At 46.3% G+C, this 15,352-nt stretch overlaps 4 protein-coding genes across 4 annotated transcripts; all 4 read left to right on the forward strand.

Moving 5' to 3' along the window:
- Window positions 1-1,844: 1,844 nt before the first annotated feature.
- On the forward strand, window positions 1,845-2,268 carry BDW43DRAFT_306431 (uncharacterized protein; the record flags this gene model as incomplete). The annotated part of the gene is made up of 4 exons (XM_032046026.1): window positions 1,845-1,859; window positions 1,912-1,982; window positions 2,042-2,128; window positions 2,175-2,268. The coding sequence occupies 4 exons, from the start codon at window positions 1,845-1,847 to the stop codon at window positions 2,266-2,268; spliced, it is 267 nt and encodes an 88-aa protein (XP_031905413.1).
- Window positions 2,269-4,471: 2,203 nt separating this feature from the next.
- On the forward strand, window positions 4,472-6,246 carry BDW43DRAFT_320362 (glutamate decarboxylase; the record flags this gene model as incomplete). The annotated part of the gene is made up of 5 exons (XM_032049064.1): window positions 4,472-4,689; window positions 4,740-4,767; window positions 4,821-5,453; window positions 5,502-6,040; window positions 6,088-6,246. 5 exons carry the CDS (start codon window positions 4,472-4,474, stop codon window positions 6,194-6,196), a joined length of 1,527 nt encoding a protein of 508 aa, XP_031905414.1. The 3' UTR covers window positions 6,197-6,246.
- Window positions 6,247-8,038: 1,792 nt separating this feature from the next.
- On the forward strand, window positions 8,039-9,509 carry BDW43DRAFT_296779 (glycoside hydrolase family 71 protein; the record flags this gene model as incomplete). Its single annotated transcript, XM_032044265.1, has 2 exons — window positions 8,039-8,116; window positions 8,169-9,509. The coding sequence occupies 2 exons, from the start codon at window positions 8,039-8,041 to the stop codon at window positions 9,507-9,509; spliced, it is 1,419 nt and encodes a 472-aa protein (XP_031905415.1).
- Window positions 9,510-10,895: 1,386 nt separating this feature from the next.
- BDW43DRAFT_306434 (uncharacterized protein) lies at window positions 10,896-11,504 on the forward strand (the record flags this gene model as incomplete). Its single annotated transcript, XM_032046027.1, has 1 exon — window positions 10,896-11,504. The coding sequence occupies one exon, from the start codon at window positions 10,896-10,898 to the stop codon at window positions 11,502-11,504; it is 609 nt and encodes a 202-aa protein (XP_031905416.1).
- Between the last annotated feature and the right edge of the window lie 3,848 nt (window positions 11,505-15,352).

Genomic DNA, 15,352 nt, shown 5'->3' on the forward strand with positions numbered 1-15,352 from the left:
CTTGCCTGTTTGGAGTCGAGGGCTTTGGTATGTGGGCCACTCGTACTTAATAGGTCCCACCGGATTCTTGTCCACTTCCTTCTATTCTCCAGTCTCGACAGAGTCCGGTGGGTTATGAGGACTGTTCTTTTGTGTACGATGTATTATGTGAGTCTAATAGTTGGAATATATTACGATAAACTACTTTGACTCGTGGTTATATTTAGCAGCCATAACTAGCACCATAGACTTCCATTACCCCGAGTGGTTCTAGCTGGAGAACTGTAGAAATATCTCTGATATGGAAAAACGATAGATTTCAACTGCCTAAGGTGCTTAAGTAGAAATTTCTGAGGGGGGACGCCCTTTATGTAGGCAAGACCGTGCAAAGGTCCTCAAGGTCCTAGAGACCCGCTTTCACTAAACAACTTTGAAAATGGCATAAAGGCTTGATCTAGGGTGCGGTGCCCTAGGATTTCGACCGCCAGTGGCGAGAGGATAGTCCAGGCATCCGAAGAACTGTTCGATTATTCAGAGGATAACTATATACTTATCTAAAGGTTGCCTAGATTGTGCCTGGAGATTGGCCGCCTTGTTTGTTTGCTCGCTGGGGAACGCCCTGGCCCTATGGTGTATCTTGACGCCCGCAGTTCTGTACGCCCCACGGATTATACAAGTTTCCTAATCGGAAAATCAGTTCTGCTTCATTTTATTTTTGGCTTTCTTTGGCTCTAAGGCTTACAGGTTTTTAAAGGGGCGAGATGGTTTGTTGAATATCGCTGTAATCCCCAAGCCTTTATGCCATGTTTCAATGTTGTTTAGTGAAAGCGGGTCTCTAGGACCTTGAGGACCTTTGCACGGTCTTGCCTATATAAAGGGCGTCCCCCCTCAGAAATTTCTACTTAAGCACCTTAGGCAGCTGGAGTCTATCGTTTTTCCATTTCAGAGGTATTTTTACAAGAACCACACGCGATGTTTGAAGTGCTAGAGGACCAATGTTAAAACCTTCATTAGGTATAATATAGGACTTGATTTGGTTCATACACAACGGGTAGAGCTGCAGTAAATTATAGAGCCGAACTTTTTGCGTTGATTTAACGCAACTGTTGCAAGCGAGCCGATGACCCAACTTTTCCTCATGACTACGCTGGCGGCACTTTCGATTAAAGCTAGAGACAGCCCGAGAGCTTGTGTCTGGTTACAGAGCACTCCGGAAATGCCGGAATGGTCAAATCGAAAGCGGATATGCCGTGGAACAATATTCGCCGTCTTGATCTCCCACAGGGAGGCCTAGTCTAAACGCGCCTTTATTAGACAGCGACGGAAGACCTCCATATGATCGGAAACATAACCTGGATCTCGATAGACCGGTAAAGCTAAAGTCTATCGTACTTCCCCGAACCTCAGTCAAGTAAAGGTTGTCAACTTCTAGATTCTGTTTGACTTTCAAGGCGAGCGATCCTGATCGCCGGATCGAGGTTGTGTGGCAAGCGTAAATAAGAAGAAATGCGATAACAATGGACGGTCGGCATCGAGCTATTCCTGAAGAGCTAAAATTGTGCATGTATGTGGTTATGTTTATGGGAGGATCGCTGGTTTATGGTGCATAATCCATGGTTCATGGCATTCGTGAGGTCATATCTGACCTCACCAACCGAGTCGGACGAACAAGCACAGTATATGACAATGAACCAGCCTTTTCAGCTGAGAACAAAGCTAACCTTAACGGAAAAGCTATAATCTGTCTGCTACTGAGATCAAACCTATAAAACAGAGACTCTTCTTTGTTGATTGAGATCAGATTTGTATGTCGCACTAATTACCATTACCATAACCAGAGAGACAGCCATATCAGCTAAGACAACATGACGAAAGATCTAGTAAGATATTGTTCTTCCAGGTAGATCCCTTCAGTTACTTATAGGTTCTCAGACATTCGATATCCGTTACGACAACGAGCTCGCTCACGAGTACTACGGGGAAGGAAAGAAGCTGGCTGACAAGTATATCTTCAAGCCATCCATCAAACCCCGTCGAGCAGTCGAAGACTAACACATTTTAGTTTGCGTAACGTCTACAAGGACAAGCACCTGCAATTCCCGGATGATTTTGAGTCCACTTTGACTACGCCCCCAATTCATTTCATGTCGTGGGTCTCCATGGGACTATCTGAGGACTGGAGCTAACAGATACAGGGTTATTGCACCGGATGATACTGAAGTCGAAGATTTACAGAAAGTGAATGTTCCTCCAGGCTTGAATGTTGAGATTATCGACTTCCAAATGTAAATGCTCGGACGTAGGTGTACTCAATATAGGGTGTGAAAACATTCGGGGATGGTTGAATTTATGCTCTATAGGAGTCAGCTTTAATATAAAACGACATATCTTTTGTTACGAATATTAAGACATATACTGGAAAATCGGCTCTAATTGTGTATTCAGCTGTTGGGACCTTGCTATGCTGTGCATGTACGTGCGTGTGTATACTACCGCACCGTTAGGCGCCGAGAAACACCTTTGCTAAACCAATGAGAGTAGAACCCGTCTTATGGCGGGACAAATACAGGCAACAGCATCAGTTCTAGGCATTCGAAAAATATACCATCTTCTCAAATGCGGCCAGAAGATCCGCAGTCGACTGATCTCCCGGCGGTAAAACCTCTGTAAAGAGAAGACCGCAGATTCCGCTTATACGATCAGCCACTACTCGAATGATTAGGTAAACGAAAATCAATATATTAAGAAGAGAAATAGTCTAAGTAACTCACTCAAAAATAATTAGGCATTCCCGGCCAATGCAAAGGATGAGTCTTGCGACCCGAATGGAGTGTCAACCAGAGTTAAAAGGCCCCCAAAGCCCCAGCTGATTTTGGTATCCGGGGACGGACAGCCCAGATTGATCATACGCACCTGGGGATCCGCGTCATAAACTGCATATTTATAACATGTCCGAGTCTACTTGAGGGGTAAGCATCTCGTCCAGGCTGCGACTACTAAGGATTGCGCAGTTGTCCTAGAGAAGGGACCTGAGAACATTCAAGAATTCCGTGGCAGTCGCATATAGACCACTACCGCCGCCGAATGCATCTTGGATAGGACCGTGGAATGGAGTCTTTCCAGTTGTCAGACTTCCGTTGTCGGCGCGAAACCAGGAAGGTACTAAACACGCCCGCATAGCATCATCAGTTAAGTGAAAGGCGATGTCCTTGATTCCAAGCAGTTGAAAAATGTACCGTTGGGAGTAGTCACCTAATTCCATATGTCTGTTCACCCGTTCGACCTGAGTGTATCAAATAGTCAACTGATATGTACCGAGAACGGCTTTACAATTAGTACCACCCATTCAAGTGCTGGTGAGTACTCCCAACGAGAGCCTGGCTCATGGAGCAGAACAGTTGAGAATGATCCTTTCTACATGTATAGTCAGTTTGGCCCTGTCAGAGGCATAAGTTCAATGGCTTCGACAGCTCTATTCTTGTCGAGAACAGCCTAGTTAGACAAGGCGGGGGAACATCCTCTTGGGCATACAGAGCGGACAGTAACTATATGAGGGTCAAATGACTCGACGTCTGGTATGGAGGTGCTGTGAGGGCGATCCAAACCACCTGGAAAGACGAAACCTCAAGCAAGTGGCATGGCACTCCAGCCACGAGAGGCAATCAAAGTGACTATTTTGTTTTTGAAGTGGACAGGGACGAGAACATTTTGGACATGACAATATGGGATGGGGACCGAGTGGGCAAGGTGGTCCAAAACCGACCTGAATCGCACATTCAGCGTTGGGGGAGATGGTGGTTCGGAGATATCGCCAAAACGAAGTTCTGATTTCCTGAAGGGTTTTGAAGGAAGGCCAGGTTATGAGGCTGACTCTCTGGCGCCGATTTTTATTGCCAACTGAACGTCCAGCTCCAGCTCAGGCCAATTGTTGTTGAAACAAGATAGCAAGTTATGTGCGTCGGAATTGTGCAGCTTACTAGGACAGATTTATGCTGTGCTTTTTTTATTTTTTATTTTTTTTTACGAAGAATCAACAATTCAACACATTCTTAGAAACCATTCTTGGCCTAAGACAGGAGGTCTAAAGGGATAAGAGATCGAGAAGGCCTAGAAAAGGAGAGGCAAATGGCTCCGGAGCCATGGATCTCCAGCCAACCAGGCGAGGATATAAATGCCAATTGTAACCGGTAAAGAATGATAATATTGTTACATCTTCCCTCTGCTAATATTAGCATTCCAACGCTACTTAAAACTCTATCTCACCGATCTATTTTCATCCGAAAAATCGTGGTGTAGCTGAAATGGTCTGTATGAAAATGCTCCGAAGTGGTGAGGTCATCGTCTAACGTAAAACCCCAGAATGTCGTACAGCCAAACGCCGAGGGAAGATGTGAAACTTATTATTCTGTTGAATTCACAAATCAAGAATTGAATATAATCCGGGTCCGATCGCCTCTTCCCTTGCATTGATCTTCTCATTAGCATCTACACAATGGTACACTTGTCCAAAGTCAAAAGGGGCAAACAAGCCCAAAAGCCTCAACAGCAACACGATGATTCGGAAACTGCAGCCAATCCATATGTGTACGGGACACATTATGCCGCCGAAGAGCTCCCGGAGCATGCCATGTCGGAGCGGGAGATGCCCGCCGACGTCGCCCTTCAATTGATCAAGGATGAATTGAGTCTGGATGGGAACCCTCTGCTAAAGTTTGATTCCCCTTCTCTATATCCTCTTGACCTGATCTAACAATGTGTAGCTTAGCGAGCTTTGTTACCACTTATATGGTAAGTTGGCTGTTGGCTGCACACAGTTGGTTAGATGATGCTGATTTCAGTAGGAAGATGAAGCGCAGAGTCTCATGGCGGATGCGATGAGCAAGAATTTCATCGACTTCGAAGAATATCCGCAGACAGCACATATTCAGAACCGCTGCATTAACATGATCGCAAATTTGCTGCACGCGCCGACTTCCGAAAGTAATGGGGAGCAAGATTGCCTGGGGACCTCCACGGTCGGATCCTCGGAAGCGATCATGCTGGCGACACTTGCGATGAAAAAGCGCTGGCAAAACAAGCGCAAGGCAGAGGGAAAGGACTGGATGCGCCCGAATATTGTCATGAATAGTGCGGTGCAAGTATGCTGGGAAAAGGCTGCGAGATACTTTGACGTCGAGGAGAAGTATGTGTATTGCACAGAAACTCGATATGTGATAGACCCGAAAACGGCGGTGGATATGGCGGATGAGAATACGATTGGAATTTGTGCGATTATGGGCACAACGTACACAGGGCAGTATGAAGATGTGAAGGCGATTAATGACTTGCTAAAAGCAAAAAATATCGACTGTCCGATCCACGTTGATGCCGCGAGTGGCGGTTTCGTGGCGCCGTTTGTCAGGCCGGAGCTCGAATGGGATTTCCGGCTGGAGAAGGTTATATCAATCAATGTTTCGGGACATAAATATGGATTGGTGGGTTCATTACCTATATGCTTTAATGGTTATATGTTAACTGGACAGGTCTACCCCGGCGTCGGCTGGGTCTTCTGGCGTTCTCCTGAATATCTCCCCCAAGAACTCATCTTCAATATCAACTATCTCGGATCAGACCAGGCTACCTTTACTCTGAACTTTTCCAAAGGCGCTTCGCATGTTATCGGGCAGTACTATCAGTTGATTCGACTAGGAAAACATGGATATCGTTCCATCATGGAGAATCTAATCAAGATCTCAGACTACTTCGCAGATGAAATGAAGAAACTTGGGTTCCTTATCATGAGCGAGGGCAATGGTCGCGGCCTACCACTTGTGGCATTCAGACTGAAGCCTAACGACGATCGACTGTACGACGAATTCGCGCTGGCCCATGTCCTTCGTCAGCGCGGATGGGTCATTCCCGCATACACGATGGCTCCACATAGCAACCAATTGAAGATGATGCGTGTTGTCCTTAGAGAGGACTTTAGCTTGCATCGGTGTAATATACTAATCGCAGACTTCAAGGCAGCACTAAAGTCCCTGGAAGAGATGGACCAACAGATGATCCAGAAGTATACGCAGTATGTCCTTGGCCTGTCTACCATGGCGTGCAGACTAACAAGAATAGGCACCTCCAATCTCACAGTGCAAGGAAATTGCCACAGAGCCATCCGCATTACAAAAACGAGAAACACTCCCTCCAAGGCAAGACCGGGAAAACATATGGTGTATGTTGAATGTTGTGCGTTGTCGTTGGCCAGTTTGCGCGTCTCTAAAAATACGTTGTGTCAAAAGGTCGTTCATTGTTATTTACCTAATCAAGCAATTTGCTCGCGATATCAGTATCTTGGAAAAATTAAAGAGACCAGTGGCTTTGGAATTCTGTAATAGAGTGAACGCTAGAGAGTCATATCAGACTTGTCATTAGAGTCAGCGTGTAAGCCGCCAAGAGCATGGGAATACTTGAGAAGACGCCCAGAGCACACACAGCATGAGAGCCACTGCAGTGGAAACAAAGGAAGTTAGAGTCTATTATTGGCATGAACGGCAAGCACAATGCAACATGAAACAAGGGATAAGTCTAACCATGCAGTCGACATATTCATTTGAAAGCTTTGGGCGCCACCTGCGAGAGTGTAGGTAATCATGTACCACCAACTCATGGTAAGCATTCGTGAGTTGGTGATATTCAATATTATCTCCTGTCAGGGAGGCATATCCTTACATAGTACTATTCTGGTTTTCTTTGCCTGGCTCTGATGATCTATTCCGGTTGAACCAAGTTGACAAACTCTCCCGTGAGATATGACGAGTATACATGCACAGGCAAGGGTACTCATACTCAACACATACTGATCTAATTAACGCACTCACTCGTGCCTGTCCACGTCAAAGGCTAAACGCGTCTGTCCCAATCTGCATGGACTCTAGCCCATTTTGTAAAAGTCAATTGCCATCCTACATGCTCTGGGTGTCACAGAAAATTCAGACATGGGAAGTCGACTAAATGTCGGTAAGCCATGGATCAAGGCCTTTTTTGTGATGCCTAGCCAGTCACCATAGCCATGCACCTGCCATGGCTAACTCACAGCTTTTGATAGAAGAAATTGGTGGTGTGGTCAGCATAAGCTGATGGCGTGTTTCCGAGGGATTCCGGGCTACCTGGGTTGGATACCTATTCATCCGCACAGCCGACTTCCGATCTAGAGCCGGATTTGACCATAGGAGCATGATCGCTTCTTGTTAGTGACGCAAAGGAAGATCATATGTAAGTTCTTATAAACGAACTGTCTTGGCTTGCTCGTGACAGCATGGTTGCTTTTCTTTCTGGATGCAAGAGAACCTTCTCCGAGTTCACGGACCATTTGAAGCAAAATATGCTAGGCCTACTGCAATTTGGTCTGCGGGATTCTGGGCTAGATATGGGACAATCATTAATAATTACAACTGCTTTTGCCTAGTTAGTAAAGTTTAAAAGGCGCCATCATCTGATATATCAGATAGGGTCCGTATGACGGCAGATCAACAACGATAGTTTCCTGCCCAGAACAGCAGGTATAAACTTTCGCTATCAATAATAGCGCCCGTGCACACCTGGTTGTCACCCTTCGGATTTTCGTAACGCATTCTATGGAGTACATGAACTCCTATTTGCAGACGACCACTGGACTACTGAGCAAACGCCTGCGTGAACGTCCCCAGAGAAGTTTTCTTTAGGGGATTTGGCTCGGATAAATTTCGATGCTGCAGCTGATATACAATAGAGCACGTCTAATATTGATTCTTGACCGCTTGGGAGCGCAAGGCATTCTTTACGGAATGGAGGATGCCATAAATCTCATACTTTGACAATTGTATACCGCAGTGTACACGAGCGCTATTAATGCCTCTGTGATTAGTTTGCAATATATCGGAGATAGATCATATCCCACCAAAATAATCGAAATTTATGAGAACAAATAGGGTATAAAGATGGGCATTGCAAGTAGCTTGCTGGATTTCGCCGGATTGCCTTCATTGCTGTTGAGTCCGGGTGTCTGCTTTTCTGGCATTGTTTCTCTTCCAGGAGATTTGTGACAATGCAGCTTCTCTTCCTGCTGACTTTGCTGGTCAGCGCCTGCCAGGTGCAGGGAAAGGCTGTATTTGCTCACTTTATGGTATGCTTCTGTCTATTCCCTTAACTTACTCCATTGCCCTGACGTCCTGCAGCTAGGGAATAGTGACAAATATACGAAAGCCAACTGGGAACAAGACTTCTCCGCGGCCAAAGAAGCCCACATCGACGCTTTTGCACTCAATACAGGGTTTAATCCATCAATTCATGATCAGATCACCGACGCGTTCACAGTTGCTGCCGACCTAGACTTCAAGCTGTTTCTCTCCTTAGACTATTCAGGGGATGGGCATTGGCCACAGGACCAAGTGATCAAATACCTGAAGGAATTCACCAAGCTACCAGCCTACTACAAGACCCCTGACAACAAGCCACTCGTATCGACCTTCGAAGGAGGGGAAGCTGTGGATGATTGGAACAATATTAAGAAAAAGGTGGACTGTTCCTTCATTCCGGAATGGTCCGGGCTGGGTCCGAGAAGATCTATCTCCTATTCACAGGTCGATGGTCTGATGAGCTGGACCGCCTGGCCGAACGGCACGGACAAGATGACTACGGATACCGACAGAGAATTCCTGGATGCCCTGAACGGAAAGCCGTACATCATGCCCGTCTCACCATGGTTCTACACCAACATGGATCGGTTCCATAAGAACTGGGTATGGCAGGGCGATGATCTCTGGTACACTCGCTGGCAACAGGTCCTCGAGATTGAGCCAGAATATGTCGAAATCCTCACCTGGAATGACTATGGCGAGTCGCATTATGTCGGACCCATACACGAGAGTGGCCTTGACGTCTTCAGATATGGGCAGGCACCCTTCGATTATGCCAAGGGTATGCCCCATGACGGTTGGCGGAAGTTCCTACCGTACGTAATAGACCTGTACAAGAACGGAGGCAAAGATGCTCCGATTGAGAATGAAGGGCTTGTCAGTTGGTATAGAATCAACCCCGCACATGCATGTTCCTCAGGACACACCACAGGAAATACGGAAACGCAAAATCAAAAGATATTGGAACCAGAGGAGGTCCTACGGGATGAAATTTTCTTTTCCGCTTTACTGGAATCCTCTGCCGATATCTCTGTCACTATTGGGGGTAAGGACCGGGCTGCGAGTTGGACCAATACCCCCAACGGCGGCAAAGGAATCTACCATGGCAGCATCCCTATCAACAACCAGACAGGAACTGTCGTGGTAACACTCACACGAGATAACGGCTTCTTAGCGGAAATACAGGGCCATCCTATCACCACTGACTGCGTCAAGAATATGACCAATTGGAATGCATGGGTTGGAAATGCGACCTCAACCGCTCCTAAACCTTCTTCCCCTTCGCCATCATCGAAACACGAGTCATTGTCAAGTAGTATGGTAATGTCAGATCTTATTCATGTTTCAATGGTCTGCACTGCTTTTTTGGTTCTGATATGAAGTTGTGACGACGTGAATATTAATTGATGTTAGCTGTACTTGCGATACTATATGGGGCAAAATAAATCCTGGGATACCCAATGTATGGTCTAGACCTAACGTGCATCACAATATATAATATCTAATATTAACTAAATCATATTAGACACAGCTCTCTTGCTCGCGCCCAGGAATCTAGACAACCAGCATGCTGAAGCGGGCCGTCGATTATCCACCCAGTTGGGGCCACTAAACTAGCCAAGCTTCTATCTTCAGTTAATGAAGAAGGTTTGGCCTTTGTAAACAGAGTGCGAGCAACGTCAATCTCTGGGTCAGTGGAGCCTGTCGATACGACATTCACCCCAACCAGGAAGCTGTCACCGATGGACAGTGCACGGTCGTACTTGGGTCCAGATCCTACAGCCCTTTCCAACTGATTAGGGTATGGACACGGTCGAGTTTACCGCTACAGCCTCTATTGAGGGTTCATCATGAAGAATCGTCGGCAGTACGCCGGGGCTATTATTCCCGATAACGCCCGGTGACCGCAGAATAGACTGTTATGTCTCATATAGATTCTGCAAGGGGAGAGACTGGTTTTTCCCATTGCAGGATTCAACGTTGCATCCATCCAGGACGATCTTTCACTGCTGTTGCATAACTATTTGATGGAATTTATGATAGTAGCCCTGCGGAAGTGCTGTCAGTAATTGGAAGAGCTAGCAAACTTTGTGTTGGGATGTAAGCGGGCCTATCCACCACCGATGATAGAATATGCCAGGAATATCTAGTAACTTAATCCAGTTATATCGGAGGGATAAGTGAGGTGTGAAGAAGACAATGTTAATATCATGACGTTAATATCGGGGCTCCCCGATACCGACTATTCCCTAATTAAGGAGTTCCCTAGTTCACAATCTACAATGAAGGGCTATAGAAGCCTTCGGCCAATCATCATTACAGTCACTGAGGCCGGAACATCGTGACTAGGTGACTAGATCTAGTCGATGACACTATAACCAAACCTTATCTCGCCACAGTGGCGGCTAATTCGGCCCACTGTAACCCTACGCAGTCAGGAGAAGTCAACACCAGCCACAGACCACAGTGAAATGTTCGAATTAAGTTTCATGGGTAAAGTCTAGCCTAGTCTAAGTGGGGTACGGTTATTCGGCTCTGAAGAGCAATCTGTGGCGATGGCCTAGACTTCCCTTCCGGGGTGCAAAGAATAGTATAGTATCAAAAACTTTATTCTTTGACTTCTGTCCCATTGTGCAGCCAATGGATCTATAAATCCCCTTGTTGTACCCCTGGCCTTCAGGGGGAAATCCGGCTGCTTCAACCTTCATTGTTCTCAAAGACAAGGCAGAGATAGTCTTGTATATACTGTCTAGATCGGTTGTCAGTATGTCAGGGTCTATCGAGACCCTCACCAGGCCCTCTTCCTTCTTTGTGCGCCATGCCTCCCGCACAACTACTCGCATCCATTCCATTGCCCGTCGATCTGCTTCACCCTTTCCTTGTCGCATGGTTATTCTCTCCCATGACAAGCTTCATCGAGAAAGTGCGGCCAAGAATCCTGACTTGCGTCGTTGCTTAGGCCACCAGCGACTTCTCCGCCATTCTATCGAAGTGGCCCAAAAAGATATGAAGAAAGCCATGGCACCGTTTCGATTAGATGACAACGGCAAGGAAGACGATGGAATCTCAGGGGATGGTTTCTCGAACTTCCCCAGCCCTATTATTCGGGAACAGATCACAAAGGCCGTAAAGGCAATGGTCAAGCGCCGTGCAGCTAGTCAAACGCGGGAGCCAGACAATACCAATGCAGCACCACGACTCATTCGGATGCCGACGAAGAATACTAGCAGTTGCGAATTGGCGTCATCGAGGCAACCCAATACCTTCTACAAGGTTTCATCCGTCACAACGAAACGTAGCAAACCTTCAATAAGCTTTGCCTTCACTCGACACTTGTGGTCGTCCGGGCAGTCGATGCAGACAATTGGCAGTTGACAATTGCTAAAGCGTCGCTTGACTAGACGCACATCTGTCGATGCACCTGCAACTACAAATTCTTGATCAGGCCCCCTTATCACGCTATCTCTGCCTTTACAATGACCATGGCATGCCAAATTTTAGGTATTGATGACCTTTTGATCTCAACGCTATTTCTGTTTGTTTCCCGCAGAAAGTAGATCACATCCATGCCTATCAACGAGACGTTGAAGACATCCATCTACATAGATACTTCACCTTTGCTTGCGGATTACGATTAGACGAAGTGCATTTTCTGAGGCGTTGGCTTGCCTATGTATATTTGGAAGATATTCTTTTTTTTTTTTTTTTTAATGTGTTCATGTATGGCCCTCTTGGTGTTGGAGCTGGCTAACAGCCTTGATTATATACAATGAACGTTATCTTTTCTCAACAACACCATTTCACTACCTTTGCTAAATTAGGAAGAAAAGGAGAATTAAACATATCCAAAATGCGTAGGTGTATAGCTTCCCTCATGATGACCAGAGAAGCTTTTGGTAGATTACTTGTATCGATATTTAATTATCCAGTTATATTATTAACAAGATAATCAATCAACTTTATGGCCTGTGCAAACCAGATAACTTCCTTTTTTTTAATGTTCTAATTCCGATTCCAAGATTGTACCTCCTTGAAGATCAACCCCGTCGTCCAACTCTATCCAGATATCCATCCGCACTATACCATATACAACATCCATCTGACCCACAATTCTTGTGGAGGCTGTGCAGTAGATATATACTCGGCTAGTTAAGAATTCTATATCAAGGCTGTTCTCCGCTATCGGCATCATGTCCAATAAAATAGTAAAAGTGCCACGAAGGCTTTCCGATTTAGCAAGTGTATGGCAGCCGGGGCCCCGTTGAATTGTTAGCACCTCAGCGGCCGGAGCATAAGCTAGCTCTAGAAGAAATCAGATGTCTATACGGTGACTCAGTGAAGAAAAGGTCACTACATGGCGTGCGTCAGTTTAACTGAGTGAGTTTTATTGGGATGTGAGAGGAAAATATACACCTGTAACGTATCTTCATGACGTTGGAGAACATTTCACACGTGGGAGTAGGCTCTATAAGTGTACTCCCTGCATAATACCCGCTGGAATCACTGACCTGGCGCTTTCAGATCGGAAGAAGCTCGGGGAGTGTGGTAATATTGTCGTTTTGGCCACTCCTTCGCCCCATTCCGGCTAACTGCTAAAAGGGATGTCTGATTGCCCTCCCGCCAACTTCTCGAAGTCACCGTAGGCGATTACATGCATAATGCGTAATAGTTGTCCATTTAGAAAAAGCTTTCTATCCCTGAAATGTCGCAATACAGTGACCATACTTATTCTATCCGATTATTCATACGTTCCATTGCTCCAAGAAACACACACGACATGGCCTATCCTTGTCAACATCACTACTACCAATCCAGTGACCTCTTGACACTTCACATGCACCATGTCTGTTTAGAAACTTCCCCTGAATCTCGTATTATCTTTGTGGAAGCATATCTGTCTGTAGCCCTTTCAGGAAGGTGAACGCACATCCATTCCAATCGTGTGGCAGTCGTTATCTCCAAACCATACAGACCATTGTCCTGCGTTGGACGAAGAATAGTATGGCTACCCCGGCTCTACAAGCGCGTGCTACGGCTTCGCTGCAGTCTCTAGGATGGCACGCCCGCCCGAACGTACATATCGAACTAGCCAAGGAAAGTGAACAGTATCCAAGTTCCTAGACAACTGGAGATATAATTAAAGGGGTTGTTTCCATCACAGTGGACCGTGAGACAGACTTTGATGAGCTGGGTATCATCTTTGAAGGTAAAATGACACCTTTCCACATAATTTCCTTCGCATCCCCTTCTCTTTCGCTATTTTCGGGACGAAAAAAAGGAGTTGCCCCTTAGGAGTCGGGATATTAACCAAAGAGCTACAGGATCTTCACATACACGGCAGCCACAAGTAACAGCATTACCGTGTCAAACGAAGGCTTTTCATAGTTTCGTCGAGCTCTACCAACCGATCGAAGATGCCCAATATCCTACACCGCGGGCGTTTCTGCCCAACGGGCCATAGAGGTTCCCCTTCATCTTCGTTATCCCGGAACGACTCCCTTCTACGACGTGTGATCACTTCAAACGTTCACGTCGAGCATTCTCACACCCGTCTGCACCCAACTTTAGGCGATCCGATATTCGCCAGCGATGGTCGCTCTTTGCTCGATGATTTGTCGTCCGAGACGTGTCAGATCTCATATAGGATCCGAGTCGTCGTGACGAGAAGGTGCCCAAGTGACTGTAAAGCGAGGGAACATTACGAACCGTCGCGAAGAAAGTACGAGTCATTCCAACGGCAGAAGAAGAACCACTCTCAGTCCATGAAGTTGGGGGTGATTACTACATGCAAATCGTAAAGGATATCAAGACCGGGATGACGAGAACGAAGCGAACCCTAACGGTCTCTGCGTCGCAACCAAAACCCCTTCAACTGCGACCTCCAGGCTCCGGATCAACATCAGACGTCAGTACGACAGCTACGGTCCATTTACGATTTGAGCCGGTCGGAGATGAGTAACCCCTTAAGTTGGGCTCCTTGTTCGGTAAGCTCGGGACGTCTACATTTTATATCATCTCGCTGTGGGCCGGCTTTCCAAACTCCCTCGTATGTCGATCCCCTGGAGAGACATCACTACACGAAGACCATGTCACTCTTGTCTAATATTGCAGATATATTTTTTAGATTTGAACTTGTCTTACCACACGCCTAAACCTAATCCGTTGACCCCATCTATTTCTCTCCGGCCACCGGTTCAGGTCACTTCGCGGGGTATATCGCAGTCTTCTATATATCCGCCACTCTATACCGAGCGAGACACCATTTGCGATTCGACTACGACTGAATGGGTGAAGAAACTACGCCAGTCTCACTAGGACGTGTCCTTTAGTGGTTGATACTTTATGCCTACGTTTTTAAGCGCTTGGAACGAATCTTGAACTGTTTGTTTGACTTCTTGTACACTGAAAACCGCTCGTATGAAAGGAATGGTTGTTATTGCTTTTCACTTTGACACCCCTTTTGCCTAGCACTTGGCTTCCAGGTTATTATTTTGCTCTTAGTAGTTCGGTAGCGCTATCCACATTCCACCATAGAAATACACTCTCACTTCATGGATTAGCAGAAACTCAATAGCATATAGCTGTATCTGACATCGTAGATTGATCTACAGTAACCCGCATACCGTCTGATGGATGTGGAGCACTGCAGCATTACAATATGGGAGAATAGTGGCGATCACTTAGACGTACCTCCGTACTCAAGATACATTTGGATTTGTGGCTCTTAGTACCAAGGAGTACATAGTCAAGGTAAGGTCTCCAGATCGCCCGCTTCCCAAGCTTCAGCGGTTATACAGACCTCTCCGTAACATTAGGATGACTTGGGGCAAAAGGACCTCGCGCATCATCGTCTTTCTATTGTGGTGTTAATCCCTTCGGTGAACTGGGCCAAACCCGAGTTGTAATAGCCACCAAGTTCGCAACAGACATGAGTCTGCGGTACTATTTGCAATCATCGCCGACTCATGCAACTATCCGACGGCGGTGGTGCGAAGGAAAAGGCGGGATGCGTTACACGGTATATCGTCCTTGTGACATCTTTAGCGGGTTTGGCGGTGTGAAGGAAGATGCAGTCGGGGAAGCACGCATTCCGCGAGCTGGAAAGGGAACCGACATTCCTCTAGAACATCTAAAGTTCGCAAAAACATCTCGAATCACAACGAAACCCTGATTATGCAAAACGTTGGATTGATCATTGTGAGAGTTTGCTTTGAATGTGATAT

This window comes from Aspergillus alliaceus, assembly GCF_009176365.1.
Source record: "Aspergillus alliaceus strain CBS 536.65 unplaced genomic scaffold BDW43scaffold_3, whole genome shotgun sequence".
Lineage (NCBI taxonomy): Eukaryota > Fungi > Ascomycota > Eurotiomycetes > Eurotiales > Aspergillaceae > Aspergillus > Aspergillus alliaceus.